Raw genomic sequence first — 25,585 nt, forward strand, 5'->3', positions numbered from 1 at the left:
CTATGACCCTGCACTCTACACCAATCCACTGCATGCCGCTCCAATCTACTCTGCACTACTTTACTCTATGCCGCTACACCCTATACCACTTTACTCTGTGTCATTCTATGCAACTGCACTCTACCCAGCACCACTCCACGCCACTGCACTCTACCTCACTCTGCGCCATTCTGCTCTTAATCACTGCACTCTATAAGCCAGTGCCCTTTCCACACCTGCAGTGTCACTGCACTCTACATCACTGTACTCCACTCTGCATCACTGTACTATACGCCATTCTACTCCACTAAACTCTGACACACTACTCTGCAACACTGCGCTTTCCTCAACTGAACTCTATGCCACTCAACAATACTCTGCACTCTACACCACTCTGCATCATTCAACTCTACACCACTCTTCTCTGTGCCACTCCATTCTACCATGCACCACTGTAATGTATGCCACGTAGGCTTATTTCCTTCAGACAACTGTACATACCAGTCTGTATTGATTACTGTTTTGCAGCCTTGATAAAGTCACTTGTGTGACGAAACACGTGTTGGCTGTTTTCTGCAAGACGATACTAACCTACGACAAACCTTGTCTATGAATAAAGACACTGTTCAACACCAACCGGGAATCAGCGTTTTTTTCTCTCCGCTTCTGGATTTATACTACCAGTGATACTTCTCTCCCAAAACGTTTCTGGACATTATACCTCTGTGTGCCCTGGTCATTTTTGTATTTATTATCACTGTGTATCTTGGTACACAACTCTTTGTGCCCATTAGGGTAGTAGGGCACCCGACCAATTGGCACCAGTTTCTTACCTCATTGACTTTGTTGTTTAATACGAGTTGTTACGACACAGAGGTGCAGCATCTTCACCGCTACTACCCTTGTACATATACAGTGTGCAATCAACAGTCTAAAATACTGAAGTCCATATAACAAACCAGTTGATATTGTGTGGCTGAGGGCTAAGCTATATAACAGCCAATACTCCAAAAATATTACCTGCTAGGAGTTCATAAATATAGGGGGTCATTCCGACCTTGGCGGGCGGCTACCGCCGCCCGCCATGCGGCTGCCAATGCGGCCGCACTTACGCGGCCCCCATTCCGACATTCCCGCTGGGCCGGCGGGCGCAAACCAAGTTTGCGCCCGCCGGCCCAGCGGGAATGAGGCCGCAACACAGGAGCCACCTGCTCCATTACAATGCACAAACATACCAACTGAAACAACCCTTTGTACTTGACTTGATCATGTCAACCAGGCTAACTTTCACAATCCGCTAATACTATGACTCTTTACTGGATACATGTATCACTACTCTAAACTCCCTTTCCACTCTGCTTAATAGAATCCCTTTCTTAAAAATGTGCGCAACATGAATGCATCTAAATATGATCAATGAGTCATGCTGCTCCGTCAGTGCAACTAGATATGACTGAAGAAACCTCACTTGAGCCCAGCTCCATTGCCAAATTCCCCTGACGCTTAGTAATAGATATTAAATGGTGGTGTTGCACAAAAGTCGTAGGACGGCCTGCTGCTTTAACGTGAGCCTGGGTCAAAGTGGGGGGTCCTGAGCCCATTGGATTGAGTTGATGAAGGCAGAGTAACAGTGGCGCTTCTTGCAACAAACAGAGGAGAGATGGTGCTGGTGGCCAAGGGTTCCCCCATAAGACTGAACAGCGCACTGATGAGTAACTGAAGGGCTTGAGGGCCTGTTGTTCCAATAAACCACTTGAGGGCCTGGTTGAGTGAAGGGGTCGAGTAAGAATAGCAGGCAGCTTGGCCTACGCCGTTTGATAATCTTGCTCTGCAACATGGTACTTGGTTGGCAACTCCGGCAAGGTGCTGGAGGGTAAGGAAAGAATTGGTCAGGTATCTGGAGAGGAACATTTGGAGAGAGGGGGACCCCCTCATTGGCCCGGAACATACACGATGGGGCAGAATAAGCAGGCCAAAGGGTACCAGTGCAACACCATCACACAATACACCACCGCACAGGGCCCTACCACGAGGGCCACTGGACTTCTGGTGGCAGAGTTAACAGGGTTGGAAGATGAACAGACCTGCACGGCATTGCTGGAGGCTATGCAGGACTCTAAATGGCTTTGAAGGGGAAGATAGATACGGTGCCAATTGATGTGGGGCTGCTCCGAATGGACCTCCTCCAGATAGTGAAGCTTGGCACGACAGGTAAACATATGCTCACGGATCTGCAGAAGTAAATCGCAATCCTCAAAGAACAGGGGTCCAACCTGATGGCTACCACTGCGTCACTGGAAAATAGAGCAGAGGATTCAGAAGGACGAGCCAAGAGGAACAACCTTTGACTTCTGGGGTTCCCTGAGAGAGCGGGGGTGCCTCGTGGAAAGCTTTTTGGAGAAGTCGCTAACAAACATCACTGCCTTTGCCAGATCTCTCGCTCATGTTTCCAATGAAGAGGGCTCATAGGCACTTGGCTACATGGCTACCGCCGGGGGCACGTCCAAGAGCTATAATACAAGGATTTTCAACTATAGCGATCAAGACATAATTCTGAGGCCGGCCCGAAATGGAGATGAGTTGAGATATGAGAAGCGTGCAAAGTGTAGATGCAGTCGAAGTCCTTTCTGGCAGTTAAGCATAAGTTGAGGGCCATGAACTTAACCTATATACTGCTATACCCAGCATGACTTAAAGTGAGTGTTGATATCAAAACCCACTTCTTTGAGCGACCTGAGGAGGTATGGTCCTGGTTGGAGGTGAGGGACAGAGTAAAGGGGCAGAGAGAAGGGACTGCTCAGCCCTGCCTGTGTCGCTGAGCAGAGGTGTGCAAAGCGGGGAAGGGAAGGTGGTTCTTCCTCCTGGGTAGCTACGCAGAGGATCTGGCTTACACTGAGCGAGGTGGTGTAACAGGATGGTACAATGAGTAAACAGCTGGAGAGTGGTGGTTAGCCGGAGCCCATTACAGACAAAGACGATGTATCTGAAGGGCAGAGAGTGGACACTAAGGGAAGATGAGTGACCGCTGGCACGGAGGGTGAAACCGATGGTGCTAGGTCTGCGTTGAGGACTGAGGAGTGGTCCGTAAGAAACTAGTGAAGGACAGGGACTACTCCTACAGAGGGGGATTCTAAAGAGTTGAACTGAGACATGTACAGTCTTTATTTGAAATGGGTGTTAGCATAGATGTGGCTGGCTCTGTGTAACTTAGGGATGGATAGGGTAGCTGGAGTAAGGCTGCTGGTAATGACTTGCCCATTTTGGAATGGAAGCCTAATATGTATTGCCCTGCTCATGTGTATTTGATTGCTAGTTGGTGGTTAGATAAGTGGTAGGCCTTGACAAAGGTCAGTTGGTTCTTGATAGTTGGCATTGGGAAGAGTGGGTGGGGGTGGGGGTGGAAACACTGACTACATGTGGTGAATATTCATGTTGTGTGGTTGTTGTGTTGTGTTGGGGAGGGGTGTTGATACTGCAAGTGCTGTTGTTAGGAGTTTCACTGATACTGAAAGGGAAGCTGGGATGCTGGTCAGGATGTGGGTGATGTACTTAGACCTTATATGTTGACACAGGGGGAGGGGGTGCAGCTGGTCGAGGGAAGTGTGCTGAGACACAGAATGGGTGAGGTTGATATGGTTTTGTGCAAAGTTGTAAGATAGTTACTTGGAAAGTCAGAGGACTAGAAGGGTATGTGAAGAGACATAGGGTGCTGTCCTATCTGCCTAGGCAGGGGATTGGTACAGCATGCCTTTAGGAGACTCCTTTCATAGATGAGGAAGAACATAAGCTGCAATAAAAATGGCGGGGCAATTATACTCGTCAACATATTCAACCTATGCTCGTGAAGTGTCAGTGTAGGTGGCACCTGGTGTGCCGTTCAAGTTACACTATTCTGAGGCGGATCCAGGTGGCAGATGTGTACAGATGCAAGGGCCACTGGATGAGGGGGTTATCTGCATTCTGAATATGTATGCGCTTAATACTGATGACAGAGATTTCTATTTGAAAATGCAGGATCTGGTAATGGATGATATGGTCACCACGTCGCTGTGGGTGGAAGATTTTAACTGTGAGCTGCATGGAAACCTAGATAGGTCGCTGTCGAGACCAGTGACAAAACCAGCTAAGGTGGAATTGCTGAGAGCGGTAATGGAGAATGTGGGATGTGTGCACATTTGGAGGGAAATGCATCTAGAGGCTAGAGAATACTCTTGTCACTCACTAATGCATGGGCCATGCAGTAGACTGGACAGATCGCTGGGCACTGAGAACATGGCCTCTGCAATATGGACTGCCACATATTTGGGGCATTACATGTCCGACCACTCACCTTTGTTGTTGGAATTGATGGGTGGGATGTGGCAACATGGCCCCTGTAGCTCAAGATTGCCCCCAGATGCACTTATAGATATGGAGTGTAGAGAGGCGCTAGGCATGGCATTAACGAAGTACATGGACGGTAAATGGGGCACAACAACCAGTAGAGCGACTGAGTGGGAGGCAACGAAGGCAGGCAAGTGGGGGGAATGTATGAGTAGAGGGTATGGTATTAAACGCAACTGACAAGGAAACTGGTGGCACTAGAGGAGAGACTAATGGAGCTTCAGAGGCGCAAGACACTGGATCTGGCTCTGGGAGCGGCGGTAACTAATCGCACAATTGGTTAATCTGGGATTAATTGGACAGGTATACACAAAGGGAATACAGACAGAGGCTCTACAGGGAGGGTGACTGTTGTAAAGTCCCCTTTGTCGATGGTCACCCTCCCCCACAATTTGTGCTGCTTGATGCTGTCATTTTTTTTATCTGAAAGTGCAGCGAGACCTGCTAATCAGAACTCAGTGGCAGTGCTCTCTCCCTTAAGTTGTACTGTGATTTGGTAAACCCAATTAACAAGGACTTTACCACCCCTGTAAGGCCCTAGTAAATTGTATCAGTTGTACCCAGGGCAGGGACAGTAAAGGTGTCACCAGGGCTGCAGCACGGATTGTGCCACCCTGCTTGACCTGAGTAAAAGCAAAGCATACAGAGCTGTGATGTCAGGCTGCACGAGCAGCTTGCCTGCTTGAGTTCGACTCTACCCACACAAGGTGCAGGCAGTGTCCCTTCACTGCCCATAGCACAGGTCAGTCACACCTAAGGCAGGCCTCCTACAGCCCAGGAGGCAGGATGCGCTCTGTTATGATTGTGGACATACATGCATGTACATTTATGCCCCTGTGATAGCATTTAAGACTTAATGCTACCGCAAGTGATTGATTGCCCATAGAATAAGATGGGCTGGCAACCGGGCAAATCCCAGATGTCCAGCTACATGATGGCCCGACCGAATACCCCATGCTTGGTGTCAAACACTGTGCTTTTTAACCCTGAACATGATTCTCATGCCTAGGTTTACCTAGCATGTACCTAGATGGCGTTCACAGAGGATGCACACCGAGTTTGCCAGCTTTCTCCTGCCTTGGCGGACTTCCCCAAGTGTTTGCCGCCAAGACAAGAGTCTGCCTTCTTGCTGGTTGTGCTAGCACTTCCCCAGAATGGAGACTAAGGACCTGGGTAGGAAGATGGTCACACCTCTTCCCTCCCAGGATGACTAGTGTTTACAGTAATCAAGGCGCTGAGCTTTAAAGGCTTTTCGCTGCCCTTGATACCTGATCTCTTGCCCCCTACTCAAGGACAAAGCCCTTCCCGTCCTGTCCAAGCCGACAGGCTGGAAAATTAGGTATTCAGGAGACGTACACCCCAAAAAGGATACAGTCCCCCAACACTCTTATTGCCCCCAAAACTAGGATTTACGGGGCTATCCTAGCACCAGCACCTCAATTCTGACTTTAATCCAAGAAGGGGCACAGAGAAGACGCAGTCACTGACAACAAGACTTTGGACTCCGTGCAACGCAAAGATACCCTGGAATACTGGAATTGCATGTCAACGTGTGCCCGTGGCAAAAGCTCATTGCTCCCAGCAAGAGGGACTCCAGCGGATGCCAGAAACTGAAGAAGACTCCCCTGACTGGTGGAACCAGTCACCTGCAACCTGCAAACAAATCGTTGTGCTGTGTCACTAGAAGTGCAACCCATCTGGCCCCTTTTGAGTGAGCTGGTCGGTGGCCTGCATTCCTGGAGTTGTAGAGAGTCTCACACCAAGTTTGAAGCCGCTACACCACTCCTGTCAACCACCAACCAACAAACTCCCCATGAATTACTTTTGCCGCTGCCAAGGCTTGTTGTCACCAGCCCTGTATTCAACCCCTTTTCGGACATCACCGACTCCAGAGTAATAATGACCGACGTCAACAATGACCCCACTGCTGAGATCCTGCATGGTGAAGAAGGTGAGTTTGACCATTGACTGGAATGATAGAGTTTGACAGCTCTGCAAAGTACATTTTTATTTAATACTTTAAACTCAATAACTCGGGTTATTAGTAATGTATCAATTTGGTTTTCATGTCTAAATTAATATAAAAATCTGCTTTATTTTTATAAATTAGTGTCTGTTTTCTTTTGAGTCGTGTCAATTATGTATCGTCCACGTTGGTGTTGTGAAATCTTTAACACATGTTCCTCTAAGTAGCCTGACAGCTCTTTGCCACTTTACTAAGACTGAGCCAAGGTTTACTGGTGTGAATCCATGGTGTACTTCTGGGTAACATGCTAGTATTAAATGATAAGACCTCCATTCATACCACATAATACTGCCACATTGCTAAAGTGACAAACCCAGTAGATTGTTAGCATGGCTCCTTAAGAGAGAAGATCCCCATTATGTACTTAGGATAACCTGACGAGATGGTGGTAAATAAGCAAGAATCGATTAATGGTGTGCTTAAGATGCAAATTGAAGGGCTGTATGGTGCGGGTGAGATCTTGGAGCAGGAGGCTGTTGTTAAGTATATGGAGCACGTGGAGACCCGGGCGCTTCTGATGGAGTCCTGGGAGGAAGTAGATGCAGAGCTTACATTTGAAGAGTTGAGGAAGGCACAGGGGAGGATGGCTAAAGGAAAGTTGCCAGGTGGTGACGGATTTCCTGTGGAATACTATCAGACCTATGCAGGGCAGTTTACAGCGCCGTTGTTGGAGGTTTACAGAGAAGCAAGAGACAAGGGTATGTTGCCCCCTACACTCAGGGAATGGGTGTTATGTATGAAACCGAAGCTGGGAGGGGATGTCTCGGACCAGGCGGCCTATCAATCCCTGACAATGCCTAATGCAGGCACAAAAGGTTTATGTAGATCCTCCCGGAGCGCCTAAGGGGGATTGTGGGAACGCTGGTGCATGAGGAGCAGTGTGATTTTATCCTGTAGAGAAGTACAGCTATGAATTTTCACAGATTGGTACATGAGCTGCACTTGGTGAAGGGTAGCCAGGTGAATTTGGTTCTGGTGTCCATGGACATTGCAAAAGAGTTTGACACACCAGACTGGATGTATATGTTACAGATCCTGGAACGAATAGGGTTTGGCCCGGTCTTCTGTGGGTGGGTGAAACCACTGTATACAGGGAGTGCAGAATTATTAGGCAAGTTGTATTTTTGAGGATTAATTTTATTATTGAACAACAACCATGTTCTCAATGAACCCAAAAAACTCATTAATATCAAAGCTGAATATTTTTGGAAGTAGTTTTTAGTTTGTTTTTAGTTTTAGCTATGTTAGGGGGATATCTGTGTGTGCAGGTGACTATTACTGTGCATAATTATTAGGCAACTTAAAAAAAATATATATATATACCCATTTCAATTATTTATTATTACCAGTGAAACCAATATAACATCTCAACATTCACAAATATACATTTCTGACATTCAAAAACAAAACAAAAACAAATCAGTGACCAATATAGCCACCTTTCTTTGCAAGGACACTCAAAAGCCTGCCATCCATGGATTCTGTCAGTGTTTTGATCTGTTCACCATCAACATTGCGTGCAGCAGCAACCACAGCCTCCCAGACACTGTTCAGAGAGGTGTACTGTTTTCCCTCCTTGTAAATCTCACATTGATGATGGACCACAGGTTCTCAATGGGGTTCAGATCAGGTGAACAAGGAGGCCATGTCATTAGATTTCCTTCTTTTATACCCTTTCTTGCCAGCCACGCTGTGGAGTACTTGGACGCGTGTGATGGAGCATTGTCCTGCATGAAAATCATGTTTTTCTTGAAGGATGCAGACTTCTTCCTGTACCACTGCTTGAAGAAGGTGTCTTCCAGGAACTGGCAGTAGGACTGGGAGTTGAGCTTGACTCCATCCTCAACCCGAAAAGGCCCCACAAGCTCATCTTTGATGATACCAGCCCAAACCAGTACTCCACCTCCACCTTGCTGGCGTCTGAGTCGGACTGGAGCTCTCTGCCCTTTACCAATCCAGCCACGGGCCCATCCATCTGGCCCATCAAGACTCACTCTCATTTCATCAGTCCATAAAACCTTAGAAAAATCAGTCTTGAGATATTTATTGGCCCAGTCTTGACGTTTCAGCTTGTGTGTCTTGTTCAGTGGTGGTCGTCTTTCAGCCTTTATTACCTTGGCCATGTCTCTGAGTATTGCACACCTTGTGCTTTTGGGCACTCCAGTGATGTTGCAGCTCTGAAATATGGCCAAACTGGTGGCAAGTGGCATCGTGGCAGCTGCACGCTTGACTTTTCTCAGTTCATGGGCAGTTATTTTGCGCCTTGGTTTTTCCACACGCTTCTTGCGACCCTGTTGACTATTTTGAATGAAACGCTTGATTGTTCGATGATCACGCTTCAGAAGCTTTGCAATTTTAAGAGTGCTGCATCCCTCTGCAAGATATCTCACTATTTTTGACTTTTCTGAGCCTGTCAAGTCCTTCTTTTGACCCATTTTGCCAAAGGAAAGGAAGTTGCCTAATAATTATGCACACCTGATATAGGGTGTTGATGTCATTAGACCACACCCCTTCTCATTACAGAGATGCACATCACCTAATATGCTTAATTGGTAGTAGGCTTTCGAGCCTATACAGCTTGGAGTAAGACAACATGCATAAAGAGGATGATGTGGTCAAAATACTCATTTGCCTAATAATTCTGCACTCCCTGTAGTGAGATAGTGCGCGCAGTGGCGGATGGGAGTTGACAGAGTAAGTGGTGAAAATGGGTACGTGCCAGAGTTGTCCCCAAGCTCCTTGCGGTGAAGGTTCGGAGTGAAATGAGGGAATATGGCATGCAGGTGGGGACAGCCTAAGTTTGATATTATAAGTGAATGATGTGCTGTTCTACCTGAGGAGTCCTAGAGACTCTGTCGTTGTTGTTAAACAGACTGGAACGAGTTCAGGACTGTGACTGGGCTAAAGATTAATAGGCTTATGACATTAACGTTCCTGTTGGGTGCACAGAGTATGGTCACAGAGCCGGAGATGTCTTGGCTCGGGCTCACATGGGAGATTGAAACCTTTCGGTATTTGCGGATTATGGTGGCACAAGAAGCAGACGGCCAACAACGTCACATTATGAGGAACTTGTAAAGGCTTGACGAAATATGTGGAGTTTTGAAATACCATACTGTATCAGTCACAAGCAGGAAAGCATGTGTGAAAATGTTTTTCCTTCCTACATGTCTGTGCATTTTGCAGCACTTGTTGCACACTATTACAGGTAGGACATTTAAAGTGCTGGTTAAACTGCTGGTCTCCTTGGTCCGGGCAGGGAAGAGGAGTAGCGTTGCTATGCCGACACTGTAGTTAGACCTTGAGAAAGGGGGCATGGGATTGCCGGAACAGAGCTGTACTATTATCCAGCTAAATTGGAATTTGCGACGCAATGGTTCACAGTGGAGGATAACTGGGAAAAGAGACTGCTGGGAGGCACTTGTAGGACCACACCTTCATTAAAACTGCTAACGAGGGGGGGCAGGATACCGGGGCCATACCTTATCTGGTGAAGAAGACGAGGGAACAATGGGAGAGAGGGATCAATAGGGTGCTAAAATGTCGGCTGTTTGCGAAATAGCTGAGCATTTGGTCATTGTTGCCATTTAAATACATTAGCAAAGTTATGGCGGTGGCCCGCTGTAGAAAAGGGAGCTGTAAAACGCTGGGTTATTTGTACAAAGATGTGAGGTTCACCACATTTGAGAATGCTTCTACGGAGTTCATAGTGGGGCCTGGCCAGTTTCTACAGAATGCTAAGATTGTCGATACGGCTTGGGAGATCTGGACAGGGTTTCCCATGGCCCCCGGCGGATCAGAAACACTGCTATTGTTATCGGTTGGATGTGCACAGCGCACAGTGTTGTTGTTCTATGGGGCGCTCAAAAGGAACAGGGTGAAGCAAAGTTTTCCTCCTAAACAGGCCTACTGGGGAGACGTGGATGGCAATATGACAGAGAAGGACTTGGAAAGGGATTGTGCACTTAACCTGACAGGTGCGCTGCAACACCAGGGTCAAACTGGTACATTTCAATTACCAGCACACACTTACACTAACACCAACTGAACATAATGTATGTGGGTAGGGCGGCGGACTGCCCGAGATGTTGTGAGGAGGGGGCCTCCTTCCTCCATATGACATGGATGTACCCGACCATAGAAGCTTCTGGAAGGCAGTTGAAAGGGTGACGTTTTGTGGTGGAAGAGGCCACAAACCGTAAGGAAGCCACGGAGCGGGGTGATACACTGGAAAGTCCTAAATTTGGCACTGGTGATTGCCAAGAGGTGGGTAGCTATGGGGTTACTTGGTTAGAGGGCCCCCTCGGCGGCACTGTGGAGTAGGTACATAGTTGGATGGGAGCTAGCAGAGGAAAAACACACCAGTTTGTCAAGGATGGATGAGAAGATGTTGGAATATCTAGACATCTGGGCGGAGTTCCTGGAGGCCTTTCAGAGGGACAAGGATAGAGGGGGAGAATCGGAGGTAGTAGTGCAGAATGGGGATGAGGATGAGGAAGAAGTGTGAGCAGAAAGGTGAAAAATAGGAGGAGAAGAGGAGTATGGAGTGGGGGTGCTGGATACTGCGGAGTTGGGAGCTTGATGTAACAAGTGTTATGATAAATACAGACAGGAGTGGGAGGGGGAACCACTGGTCATTCCAAGACGTATGGAACAGAGAAGTAATTGTATGTGCCTTGACTTGGGTGCAGGAGGGCAACGACCTGCGGCAAAGTGACTGAAGATGAATAAGACTTTGCAGATAAGTTGCTGTCAGCAATGACCAGTTGTATAGCAGAGAAACTATATATTTTAACAAAATTATAGTTATTAATGACAGAAAACATATGGGGTAGCCAGATATGAAATCTAGCTAACGTCCACATTAATAGCTACACGGGTTTCTGTGTAGGCTGTGAACCCTGTTGCCCTAAAAAGCCACCACAATCATGTAATCCCGTAACCCCTCCCCTTTCCATGGTACCTGAAGTGTAAAATTGGGTTGGATATCGTTGGGGTTCTGTCTTCAAAAGGTTCTATGATGATGGTGAATCCTGAAAGACAACGAGATAGATGCACAGAATAAGACCTGAGACACATATCCAAGAAAGCAAATGCATCATGACAACTGAGAAAATTCAGTCTTTAGAGTATCTTGGAGAGCAAAATCGAACCCACAAAGCAGAACAAATTGACTTATGACTAAAAACACACGTAAGAAAAAAACCGAAAGAATCTACCCGCCTTGCAATTTACAAGTGTTTGTACATCAACATGTGCTTACAGAGAGACTGCAGGGCCACTACTTTTTTGCTGGAAAGTGGCACACTTTTTCGCAGAACTGTGCAGCCGCATAAATAACGAAACACTATAAAGGTTGAGGATGCTTGTCGTCACTAACTAGGACTCTACGTATGTGGTCGCCAAGAGAAAACTAGCATACTCAAAAGCCAGGTAGAGGTGGATGAGCAATTACCACAGATGCAAAAGCCCGGCCACATAGTTCTGAGTACACCACACTTTAATAACATATCAAAAATATAAATGCGTTTATGGTCTGAAATACGAATCAAAATAGAAAGTACACGCTGCAATACACAAAAAGGTAATTTAACTCGAAGAATATGTTCAAACCAGGGCCCTTGTCAAGTAACACTTTATACACTTCTCGATCATCATAATATACATAGGCGCAGACTTGAAAGTGAAATCACTACACCAAAGCAACCCAGTGGTGAGAGTACTGCAGCGGTCCTGCAACGTTCGTTAAATATACACTATTTGTAATTGCCGATTACAATCATAACGTTCTAAAATGGAACACCTGATTTCTCGCACTAATACTCTGCACCCAGTTTATATGCCTTAACCTATTTCGGTAGCCTACATTTACAAACACTCAAAATTTAAAATAATACAAGCACTAAGTCAGTCAAAACTACAGTATGCCACGTAACATGCACAATTAAGAGTCACTGTTTAGGAGTTGGGGAAGTATTTTACGATCCAGGGACATAAGCCCAGCTGATGGGTTTATGGTCAATTGTTTCAGTCTCCTAAAACGAGTAACACTCACTGTCTGTGGGCCACAGAGGGTTCGGATCAGCAGCCGACACTCTGAGTAGACCAGGCTCAATCATGCACCAGAATGCATTGCTGTGACTTTAGTCACTATACAGAGGTCCAGCAGCACTATCAAGGTGGCACTGAGGTAGCAAACCTTGAGTATTTCCCTTGCCCTCCATTTTGCATTCACCACTTCCACAAATAAACATCCTTTAGTAACCAAGTATGATCTTAGTGGCAGGTGCTTTACTGGATAGAGTTTGTGAAAAATTTCCCAAGCGTTCACATTCTGATGATCACTTAAGTACATAATGTTCAAAAACATTACTAACAGACACAAAAGAACACGCACTAGCTCATGTCTGTTCCAAGTATGTAGACAATTTACAAGGAGGAGGCCAACAAGGCGTTCTCCTGGGTGCAGCTACTGAACAGACTATACTACAGTATGCTACCACTAGTCCAATGGAGGGTCGCTCCTCTCAGGATGAACCAAGGTGGTGTTTCCTTGCATTTTGAGGGCACACTCAGGATCAGATGCCCGTCAAACATTTGCCAAAAAAAGCAAAAAGGCAGGCAAATTCTCAGAGACAAAGGGAAAAAAGAAAGGGATGGCAAACCTGCCTGGATTTCAAGGGGCTTGGGCCAGATGTACGAATGTTTTGCAACTCGCAAATTGGTCGCAAACCTATCTGCAACCTAAAAAGTGGTGTTTTAGTATATTTGAACGTCATTCCGTAGCCACAAATACCAAAGCAACCAATTTGTGATTTGGTACCAATAGCGAATGTTTTTTGTGACTCGCAAATGCCGAAACAGTATTTGCAAGTCGCAAACCGTATGTTAGAGTCTGTTGCAAATTGCTACTTGTCGCAAAAACGCCCGTTTGCGCATTCAATTTTGCACTGATTCCAATAAGGTGGTAACTGTGCAAAGTATAAAAAGTGACCCAGAATGCATTTGGGGTTTCCACAACGGTTGAACGTTATGTGATTGCAATGAGGAGGTGATTCCCGGCTGCCCAGCAGAGGAGGAGGAGACAGGAGAGGATTTTCATCTATGAAAAATACGGCTGATTAGCGCTGTGATCCTAGATTTGAAAGATATGCTGAAATCCCATATTGAAAGCAGTACCCTGCCCAGCAACTCCATCCCCACGCATGTGCAGGTGTTGTGCTCACTGTACCTTCTGGCCTCGAGTAGCTACCAGGGAGTGACTGCAGTTGCTGGTGGGGTGTCCCAAAGTGCACTGTCACGTTTCTTTAATCAGTTCCTAGATGCCATGGTCACCCACATGAACAATTACATATACCTCCCTAGGAATGCAGCAAAAATACACAACACAAAAATAAACTTTTAAAGGTCTGACAACTTCTCCCATGTCTTAGGGTGTGTAGATGGGCCACATTTCTATTTGACCTCTGTCACATATTGAATAACAATTTAAAAACAGGAAAAATACCCATTACCTCAAAATCCAGGTGGTATGTGATTTCCATATTGTCATCACAGATATAGTGGCCAAATACCTAGGGAGCACCCAGGACACACACATTCTCAGACACAGTGGAGTACACCAACACCTTGAATGTGGGGAGTTTGATGATGGCTATTTACTAGGTGATGTGATGCCTTAACACAAAGGACATATATGTGGCTGTCTAACAGCAAGTCCTGCCAAGCTCACACTTCTCTTTCTTTTCCCAGGAGACAGTGCTTATGCTTTACAACCTTGGATTTTGACACCATACCTAGCACCTGCGGACCACAATGAGAGGTGATAACACAATGCCCATTGCCACACTAGAGATACAATCAAAAGCATCTCTGGCATGCTCAAATCAATATTCCCGGTGCCTTCACAAAAATGGAAGTGCACTCCAGTATGCCCCAGATGTTTCCTGCAAAACTGTGGCAACCTGTGCCATCCTATACAACATAGTGATCAGGTGCGGGCTACACATCAATTTGGAGGACACAGATTCTGAAGATGATGAGCCAGAAGCACCACTATTACAGACTGTGACCAGACCATAGCAGTGGAGGGGTGACGCCAACGGGATTACATAGCAACACGTTACTTTCATTGAAATGAATCAAGCATACACAATTTTTCTAACTAAAGCAACCTTTAATGTCAGGCTACTCTTTTTTCTGTGTCATTTTGAACTATGTGATTCTCAAGTGGTAAGTGAAATACAAAAAGTTGTTGGTTACATCACCAAACAAATAATAGCCATGTGAAACTGCAAAGCTGCAGATAAGTGTGCTTTACTCCTTTTTGCTGCCATGTCCATCATGCCCTTTCCCTGCTTGGTCTCCACCAGGTGCACGGCTGCTACTGCAGTGCAAGGCACAGGCATCAGTGGCCAATACGCTGCTCACAATAGCACTCTCCTCACTACCCTAAGGGGCATCTTCTGAACCTCTTGCAATCTGTGCTGTCTGTAGCAGTTCTATGGCAGAAGTGATCCGTCCATGGCCCCTGGAAACATCACCGCTGAAGTGTCCCATTTCAACCTGCAATGTGACGGTTGTCCTGGAGAGACCTTTAGTAGAAGTGGCCAATCTACATATGAAACGACTTAGCAGGTCCATTCGAGCCGCAGCACTGCGATCCCGATACCGCCCGATCTCGATGAGCACAGTCGGGCCTCATTTGCTGGCACAATTCCTGAATGGCAGTGGTCAGGCTCTCTATATTGGTGTTCAGTGTTGCAAATTATGTCCCAATGCTGTTAAAGCTAACAGACATGTTCTGCTCCATGCTCTGCATATTCCTGCTGATTATTTCAAAGACATGGGCGCTGCAGTCAACTTCAACAGCATCACACGAGTCACAATGCCTCCTGCGCCCATGCACTGAAAGATGCTGGTGTTGGCTCACACATGACTGTGGGACTGGACTTGGTAGTAGAGGGACATCATCATCTTCCATTGCTGCAGGCTCTAGTGACATTGACATAGTGCTAGCGTGTGGTGGTAAGTGGACTGCCTATAGGGATAGGTTCTTCTGCCATGTTGGCATCATCTACTCCCTCAACATTGGTGTCCTCACTATGTATCTCAGGGGGATCTGTGGGACAAATGAGATGCCTTTTAATTACCTTTATGATGTCTGAACCAAAAAAGGAATATATATGACTGCTGAACTGACCTTTTTGACGACATCACTCATAATGCACTGTCATGGTAACATACTTTACATTTGGGAAACAAACGTCTAATGCATGCTGCTGGACCATTTGGATCTAGACATAGCTGTGGGCGTCTGAGTTGTGACAAAAGTAAATATTGTACACTTACTTTGTGATGTTCCTGGTGCAGAACTGTTGATGTTTCCAACACCCACAACAGCCTCCAGCTCCATTGTCGTCTACATCATGGTCTCAAATGCAGTGGGTGGTGGTACTGTTGGGGGACTGCCTCCAGTTCCCTGGGATTAAGTGAGTCACTGAGCCACCTTCTCTTTTGTCCCTGACCTGGTCAGGTGCGTATTTAGTCATTGGAGCAGCGTGTGACTCCAACAGCATTTATTTTGGCTTGGATTGTCTTCATGACCTTCTTCTTTTGTGACTCAGAAAATGTAATTGATGCCCTCCCAAAAACAACATAATGGTTCTCACAGCAGTCCTCTGTGAGTAACTCCAACTCCTTTTCGCTAAATTTCAACTTTCTTTTTCTCCTCTTAAATGTCTTCTCAGCAGTTTGGTTGGCTATTTCTGCTGTTTTTTCTCCTTTTGCGTTGTTGGTCCTGTGCTGTGTATGGCAGCTGCACTCCTCCTTTACTCAGACTGGTCTCCAGGCAGGTTCTGTGAGGCACTTCCTGGTTCAGAGGTGATTAACCATGACCATACTTTGCGGTGCCATCCGCAATTTGCAACACAATTCGCAATTTGCGAGGCCATTCTCAATTTAGGTAATTGCTCTTTGCGATTCCTCTAACTGTGATGCGACTTGCTACCGAATAGCAATTTGAGGCCTCACATCATACATACATGGGGATTTGTGACTTCCTATTTGCATTGATTCGCAAATAGGAACTCACAAATGTTCCCACTAGTGCATGTGGCCCTTTATCCAGACAGTTGAAAACTGACAATTACAGAGAATGCATATTGAATAGTAGCCAATATTGTGCTGACAGTTATTCACCATGAAGGAAACAAGACAGACAAGATTCCTGCTTTTGGCAGATCTATTTTTTAGACCCAGACGCCAAACCAGATCTGTAGAATTTCAACAGCAGTGCTCCCGCACTACGGCAGGTGGCGTGGTGCAGCTCTGCATTGGCAATGTTCCACTACAGAAATGACTGAGTAGAGCCACATATAACGACCACACCTGCATAATGATGTCAGGGTCTTGTTTTCTTCTTTCCAAGCCCCCAGAAGCACACCATAGGACAATTGTTCATTAGAGTGTGTGCCAATATCTAACTTGGGATGTTTTAGATGTTAAAGAGGCCTGTACAAAACAAGAAGGTGGGAGGGTGTTGAGGAATCTGCTTTAAATAGAGTATCCACCAGATAGTGTGTTGTCGCAGGTAAGTAACTCATTCTTCTGATGAATATTTCTAACCGCAGTTTACTCACCTTTAAAACATACTCCAAAGCAATACCTCCCATAGATGGAGGGTATAAGGAGTGGGTTCAAAGCAAAACGTCAATGCCATTGTAGCAGTCTTGGCCCTACTAAAATGAGCCCCTCAGGTGTTTGGGGCTGCTGTTTCACCAGTGAATATCAGATCTTAGTGCAGAGGACTATCCCCTTTGTTCTTTGATAGGGTCCCGTTTAAGCACTGCCTTGCCCTTATGTGCACCTGAAAACCCAATGAAGAGCTCTACTGTATACCTGATAATCTTTCATTTTTCAATATAAAAACTCAATGGCCTTTAGGATGAAGGCGATAGAGTTCCTCCTCCTCTTTGGAGGAATGAGGCAGAACGAAGACTGTAGGCAAGGTGAATAACTAGTTACCATGGAAGAGAGTCATTACCTTTGGGAGGTAAGCTGCCTGGGTCCCCAACATCAACTTGTCCTGGAAAAAGGTAGTGTGGGGTAGCTGTACCAGTGGGAAGCTGGCTTGGTATATACTACATCAAAATGAGATATAGTGTTCACAGAGTCCAGAGGTTCCCCAGAGGCTTAACAGAGGCCAAATTAGATAATACTAATGCTCTCCTTTGTGGTAGTGTGGTCGAGCAGCTAGGCTTATCAGAGGGTAATACAAAGCATTTGTTGTACTCACACAGTCAAGAAATGAGGCCCACACTCAATGACTAACTCCAGGGCAATTGTTTTCATATATCAGAAATATCTTTTTTACTTTATTTCTAGAACCAAAAATTCTCGTTGCAGGTAAGTTCAGTTGTAAGTATGTTTCAAATGTACTTTGTTTAGGTTTGCCAAATAAAACAGTTTACAGCCAAATAACACTTTTCGCTTTCAAAAGTTGACAGTGAAATTTTCAGTACAGTCCTAGGGGAGGAAAAGTGTTAGTGCAGTTTTGAGGTAAGTACTCAACTTATAGTTCCAGTCTCCAGGGGTTAGGATGTCCACTAGTCAAGGTTCAAGGGTGCCAGTCGGGTGCAGAGGTCAAATTTGGTGTTGGATTTAGAATGGGATCCTATGAAGAAAAGGGGCACTCGGAAACAGATCAGCTGACAGGTAAGTACCTGCGACTTCGACGAGTAGATCTGTGGGGTTTAGGTGAGCACTGGGTGGCCACAGGTTTGCACCAAACACGCCTCCTTAACAGCACAGGGGTGGCCGGGTGCAGGGTGCAAACACAGCATCGAGCTCACAATGCTTTTCAATAAGGGGACCCAGCGGGTCACAAAGATGCTGCAAGCTGGGTCCAGGGGCTCGGTTCCAGAAAACCAAAGGTATGACAAGGAGGAGGACTGTCTGCTGAACATTGCTGGACTGTTGGTAGGATTCCTCAAGGCCAGGGGGCTGCGGGTGCAGAGGTGCCTTTAGGCATCGGGTATTTACATCCGGTTCTTTTGCTGTCAGAGGGGGTCCTCTGGATTTAGGCTGCAGGCATCATCGTGTTGGCCAGGAGGGTTCAACCCAGGGTGGAAAGAAGGTCAGAATCGCCTGGGGACCTGCTCTGGACCTGTGGGCCATGGGCGTCGGGTGCAGAGGGGGCAGGACTCGCGGATCCGGGCGGTTCTAGAGTCCTTCTTGGAGTTTCATGTGGACAGGGCCACTGTCATTGGGAGTTCTTGGTCCTCTGGAGGGCAGGTAGTTCTCTTGGGGTTTGTAGAGGTTGCTGGTACTGCAGGATGTGTCACCTTTTTGTAGCAGAGTCCTTGAAACTGCAGACAGGCCGTTAGGGCTGGGACCAAGTTGGTTGTCGTCTGCAGTCTTCGCTGCTGGGGTCTGCTTAGCAGTTCTTCTTTCTTCTTCTTAAGGTCACCAGGAATCTGGTGTACCCACCCAGTAAACAAACCTCATTCATGGACCTAAGGGCCAGGCTTGTGGAATAACATATTTGTATACCAACAGCGTCAATCCGTTTGTATTCCATACCTGGAGGAGTGGTGAGGAAGGAATTGGACCGACTAGTCAAAGACTGCACAACAAGACTCTCCAATGGAAGGTGCTCAGTAAGAGAGTTCGACTCAGCATGTGCAAGCCCAAGTCACTAGGATAGCTGCCAGCTGAGAGTGGGCAAGGACAAGCCTTGGGCCGTGTAGCCATCAAGGCTTCAGTGAGGGCATCATAAAATGGTAGAAAGGGTTTTGACGATGTGGGCCCCTCTTGAAGAATTTCTGTCAGAACATTTGTTTTTGTCCCAATGTAAGGCAAATGCAGGTCCAGCACCACTACTGCCCTCTTGAACACTGCCTCAGAAAAACAAGTTACTTTCCTTCGGTGATGCCTTATGTGGGAGAGACATATTCTAGTTGCAGATTCCTTACCTTTGAATTTCCTCCAGACATCCGCTTGATCAGGAGAATTTTCTGAGCAGTACCCCTGAGCACCATCCAGTGGCATCAATTAGCTCTGTGTCCTTCATCCGCGTCGTCCACGCCAAAAATGATGCTGCAGGTCCTATATAGGCACCACTCCGGCACGCTGACGTTAGTTTCTTTTCAAGATTTTCCACGCCAGAAGCTCAGAGCCATGAAGTACACAGACTTGTGTGTCAAAACTAAGGCCATGAAAAGGGGATACCTGTCCCTAGAAATCACTTTGAAGAGTCGGGAGAATGGGTGGATTGATAAGAAAGCTGCAACTAGAATATGTCTCTACCAGATAAGGCATTACTGAAGGTAAGTAACTTGTTCATCTGATAGAGACTTCTAGTAGCAGATTCCTTACCTTTGAATAGATACATAACCCTTACCATCCCCAGAGGAGGATCTGCTAACCAAAATCATACTAGAAAGTCCTGCAGGACCAAACGGACTAAGTACCCATCCCTACGGACCTGATTGTCAAGGCAGTAGTGTTTGGTGCACATGTACAGAGATGCCCACATTGCTGCCTGACAGATATCAAGGATTGGAACTCCACGTGCCAAGTAGCTGTAGTAGAATGAGCATGCAAACCTTCAGATAGCAGCTTCTTGGCCAGTGCACAGCACATCTTACTGTAGAGTACAACCCATCTGGAGATAGCCCTCTTCTGCACTGCCTGACCTTTTTTTGTCTCATCCACCTGGAACTCTTTTGTATGATCAAGGTTGAATGCCAACGCTCTTTTTGGGTCCAGGCGCTGGAGTCTCTACTCTTCCTTAGAAGGATGTGGGGGTGCGTCAAAAGTTGGCAAGGTGATGGACTAGACGATACATGAAAGGGCCTAACCACTTTGGTAGAAAGGAGGCCCTAGTGCGAAGCACCACTTTGTCAGCATAAAGGGCATGGTAGGTCAGCTTAGATGACAATGCCTGCAGCTCACACACCCTGCGAGCGGATGTAATGGCCAAAAGGAAGGCTGTTTTCAAAGTGAGAAGCCTGAGGGGACAATAGTGGAGAGGCTCAAAAAGATCTACATCAGAAAGGTCAAAGTCAAATTCAAATCCCATTGGGGCATAATGAATGGGGAAGGACAAGACATATGTAAAATGCCTTTAAGGAACCCATTTGGAATAGGGTATTTAAACAAAGAAGGTTGTTCAGGCAACCAAAAAAAAGCAGACATTGCAGGTAAATAACCTTTGAGAGTGCCCATAGTAGAGCCCTGCTGGGTCAAAGAAAGTATACACAAGAGAACCTCAGAAACCACATCAATAGACTTGAGTGTGCACCATGCCACAAATTTCTTCCAACAACAGGCGTAAACCATTTTGGTGGAGGGACGCCTGGCTACCAAGATAACATTACAGACTTTGGGCAGACGGTCAAAAGCTGTCAATTGTTGCCACTCAATGTCCATACAGGAAGGCCTGAGTTCAGAACCCTCCCCTGCTGCTGTGACAGAAGATCCTCCCAAAGGGAAATCTGACTGGAGGATCGACGGACATGCTCAACAGCTCGGGATACCAAACTCTTCTTGCCCAGTCCGTAGCCACAAGGATTACTTGGGCCTGGTCATTCTTGATCTTCTTGAGAACTCTGGACAGAAGTGGTATGGGCAGAAAGGCATAGAGAAGGACTGAATTTCACTCGAGACGAAAAGCGTCTCTGAGTGATTTCCGCTTTGGAAACTTCAACGCACAAAACTGGTGACATTGCACGTTCTTTGCAGAGGCCAACTGATCTAACCAAAGTTCTCCCCACTGCTGAAAAAGACCTTGCACCACCTCCTGATGGAAATGCCATTTGTGAACCAGGAAGCCATTTTCGGCTGAGTTTATCTGGTCTGCTGTTCAGGGAGACCGCAGGATGTTAAACCACCAGGGATATGACCTGCAGTTTCAGACACGTCCTGAGGCGCATAGCCTCTTGACAAAGGGTCCACAACCCCACCTGCCCTGCTTGTTGCAATACCACATGACAGTAGTGTTGTCCATGAACACCTGAACCATCTTCCCCTTGACAGAGGAAAGAAATGCCTTTAATGCTTGTCGGATCGCACAGAGCTCCAATAGTTTGATTTGGAGTCTGGACTCCACCAGAGACTAGATGCCTTTGGTCTCCATCTCTCCCAGATGGCCGTCCCATCACAGAAGTTTAACCTTTGTCACTACTGTCATATCTGGTTGGGGAAGGGAGAGGGATCTGCCTCTGAACCAATCACGGTTTGTAAACCACTGCTGCATATTTTGTGCACTTCCCTCCAAGATCTCAACCTAGTCGAAGAGATTTTCCCTGATGCTGAGGCCACTGAAACTTCAGATCTCACTGCAGAGCTTGCATATGCCATCTGGCATGTGTCACCAGCAGGATGTAGGAGGCCATGAGGCCCAGCAGCCTCAGGGTCATTCTCACCGAAATCCAGGATAGGGGCTGAAACATCTGTATCATAGCCCGAGTACCCTAGACTCGCTGCTCAGGAGAATAAGCCAGAAACTGCACTGTGTCCAGAACAGCTCTGATAAAAGAAAGAGTCTGACAGTGAGTCAGGTGTGACTTTGGCATGTTTATAGTGAACCCAGTGAATGCAGAAAGTCTGCTAAAGTCTGGAAGTGGGAAATTACAGCCTGCCTTCAACAGCCAATTTTTAAGATAGGGAAAGACTGAAATCCTTAATTTGTGCATATGAGCTGCAACCACTGCCATCACCTTAGTGAAAATCCAAGGGGCACTGGTAAGGCCAAAGGAGAGCAAGGTGAACAGAAAGTGCTTGTGGCCTATCATGAACTGCAAGTAACATCTGTGGGAGGCAGGATAGGAATATAGAAATAAGCATCCTGCAAGTCCAAAGCTACCATCCAGTCTCCTGGGATCAGGGCAGATAAAACCTGAGCCAGAGCGAGCATTTTGAATTTCTCCTTCTTGAGGAAGAAACTGAGAGCTCATAGGTCTAGGATAGGGAACAGGCCATTCTTTTGGGTAGCAGAAAGTAGCAGGACTAGGAACCACAACCTACTTTTGGCACGCAAACCCCCTCTATGGCTCCCTTGGCCAAGAGAGCCATAACTTCCTTGTGGAGAAGGGACAGGTGATTCTGCATCATCTGATCGTATGATGGTGGCATGGATGGAAGGGTAGTCTCGAAGGGTAGGGAGAAGCCCCGTTAGACTATCTGCAAAACCCATCTGTCTGACTTGATGGACTGTCAGCGGAGCAAGTAATGTGGAATCCTGCCTCCGACTGCCCCCTGGTGAGGAGTCAGACTAGGAAGGTATAGATGCTGCTGCAGATGGAGGGGGGCAGTCGACTGGCTGGACCGCTGGCTCCCTGATCCACAAGGTCAGTGGATCCAACACCCTCAGCCATGCAGTGGCAGGGCAGCATGCACGGCACAGCGGCCAGCTGGGAATGTACGGGGCTGGAGGCCCCTTCCATATCTATGAAAGGGGGGTGGATAGGCAGAGTGGGGGGGTAGGGGCCGCTGCAGTGCCCAAGGACCTGGCTGTAGCATGAGATCCTTGAAGGGCTCAAGCGCAGAGTGTGCCTTGTCTCCGAAGGGATGGATGCCATCAAAGGGCATGTCCATCAAAGTAACCGGGTCATCCCGTAAAAGGCCAGATGTTCTCAACCAGGTGTGGCGCCTCAGTACCACTGTCAAAGAAACCGCTCTGCCCAGTGTGTTGGTCGTGTCCAGTCCACAACGGATAGTGAAGTTTGCTGTGTCCCTCCCATCAGCAACTGCCTGAGATTGTAGAGCCCGGGGCTCCTCTGGGACCTACGGTAACACTTGGACAACCGTTTCCCAGAGCTTGTAGGAATAATGGCCCAGAGGGCATGCGTTGTTCACAGACCGCAATACTAGGCTGGAGGAAGAAAAAATCTTCTTCGCAAGTGCAACCAGAAGTGAACACACCCTGGGAAGTAAAGGCCTGGATGACCAAGCTCTGACGGGTGGGGTGTTGCATCAGAAAGCTTGGGTCCCATGGGGCGATGGCAGCGGGCGATTGTCCTGTTCACAGAAGCCCCTGTGCTGGGTTTGGACCAGGTACCCAATAGGACATTTGTGAGGCTTCATTAAAGGGGAGCACAGGTTCTGAGGTGAACGCTCCAGGCTGAAGCACATCAGTCAGGAGGTTAGTCCTGACTGCAACCGAAGGCTACTTGAAGTCCAAGACCTCAGCTGCTCTTCTCACTACAGTGGAATAGGAAGCTCCCTCCTCCAAAGGGGGAGAAAGAGTGCCAGTATCTTTAGAAGTATACAGTCCACTGGCCTCACCCAAGTATGTATGCCAGTCCATAGGGACTTGGCACTCGTATTCTAAATGGTCCTCTCCCATTCCTCACAGTAACTTAGCACATAAGAAGGGGGCTCAGGATCCTACATAGGAGGTAAGGCTCCTGCCGGTGTTGTAGGAAGGTCATCTCGCTCCGTGTGGAAGTCGGCAATGAGAATTGGGTATGGCGCCGCCCGAGGGCTACGCCTGTTGCTGATCTGGATCCAGGATTGGATCCATGGGTGCCTCTCGGCACCGAGGCCAAAGATGATTGGAACCCGTAGGGGCTCCTTCCGACCATGCAGAGCCTGAAGGCACTCCAGCAGATTCTGGCAGCCCAAACATGAGGTGCATGGGCTCATAAAATTCTCTAAGTTGGGTAAGGGGCCCTCCGGTTTCTGGAAAGTCGGGGAGGGGTGGAGTTGGCCCAGGCTCCTCGCATTGAGGCCTAGAGCGTCAACGCTCTCAGGTCAGTTGACAGATGAGGAGAAGTCGAAGATCACTTTGATTTCCTGCTTTCTTTCTTGTGCCTCAACATACTTGATCATTTCGAGGACTGCGAGTGGAACGGCGACAATGGAGGACTCCACGACTGCTCCCAGGACATCCCTCTTTGAGGAGGACCTTGAATTGCAGAGTCAAATGTCAGGCCGCCATCAGCTTCAGAGACTTCTTCCTCAAACAGTTCGGATACATGGCCTGACACTCTGAGCACAACATTGGGTCACAGTCGCACTCCAGGCACAAAAGACACACGCGGTGCGGCTCCATCACCAACATTGTCAGATGAGACAACCTGCAAGATTTGAACCCATCCTTCCTCGATGCACGAGGAGTAGAACATTTGAAAAATTCTTTGACAAAAGTCAAACAAGCATTTACAATGCAACGGGCCTCGCATTTCGTCAAGTTAGAGCTATTAGCGTTGTAAACTCCTAACCGGACTTTTCTTGCCACATTAATTAGAAGAAAAAAATTAGCTTGATCGCGCTGAGTAAAACCCAGGCGATCGTGCCACAAAATAAAGAAAAAACGTAGTCCAGAAACCATATGGAAAACACAGAGCCTCTTATGTTTTCAGTAGTTGGTTGGTGTGCTCGAGAAGGACTAAACACCGGAAAAGGCATGATGTATGCATGCCTTTCACTAATGAAAGCAAGCGGAATTTAAAAGGCAAGCCCACAAACCAATGAAAGTGGCTGATGTAACATGGGCGTGGTTAGAAGCCCAAAGAGAGATTACAGCCGGATCGGAGCGCTTTGCGCTCAACCCTAAAAAGACCAGTCAAAAAATGACTTAGTGGTAGCTCTCTTTGGATCAGCGCAAGCTTGCACGGAAAGAAAAGAACAGACAACAGTATGCCGGGGTGGCGCCTATATAGGTCTGCGATGCCATTTCCAGCACAAACGATGCAGACAATGGATGTGGAGCTGACTGACACCACCTAAAATTCTCTGGATCAAGCTGACACCAGGGAGAAATTCAAAGGTAAGGGATCTGCAACCCGAAGTCTCTATCAGATGAGACATTTTCTATGTTCATGGCCAATGTGGTGAATTGGTCTCTGTTTCAGGTAAGTGTCTAGGAAACAGCTATTTGAAAGTCCAGTCATAATACATAAGTAAGGGGCGTGGCTTCTGTGCCAATCAAGATGGCGGCATACTGCTGAGCTCTGTGCCAAACCGGAGCTTTTGTTCTATTTTTAGGCTTTAAAACGTATGCAGTGCTCGCAATGATTAAGTTCCTCGTGTTTTGTTTTGCTTTAGCCTCATTTTAAATACACAGAGAGGCTTTTCTGAGTCTATTTTTAATCTTGGAATCACAACGTTGAATTCCTGTCAGATGCGAACGGCCGTTATTTTGTGCACTGCTCGTGTTTTACTTTCTCTTTTTCTTCACTACTGCGCCTG

General features: G+C 47.0%; 1 protein-coding gene across 2 annotated transcripts in view; it reads right to left on the reverse strand.

Moving 5' to 3' along the window:
• The window catches only part of ERCC2 (ERCC excision repair 2, TFIIH core complex helicase subunit), a 1,394,405-nt gene that overhangs the window by 603,629 nt on the left and 765,191 nt on the right, over positions 1-25,585 (reverse strand). For both annotated transcript variants that reach the window (XM_069207765.1, XM_069207766.1), the window contains one exon: positions 11,352-11,421. In XM_069207765.1, coding sequence (XP_069063866.1) covers positions 11,352-11,421 — 70 coding nt within the window. The remainder of the gene's footprint in view (positions 1-11,351; positions 11,422-25,585) is intronic.

This window comes from Pleurodeles waltl, chromosome 9 (assembly GCF_031143425.1).
Source record: "Pleurodeles waltl isolate 20211129_DDA chromosome 9, aPleWal1.hap1.20221129, whole genome shotgun sequence".
Classification (NCBI taxonomy): domain Eukaryota; kingdom Metazoa; phylum Chordata; class Amphibia; order Caudata; family Salamandridae; genus Pleurodeles; species Pleurodeles waltl.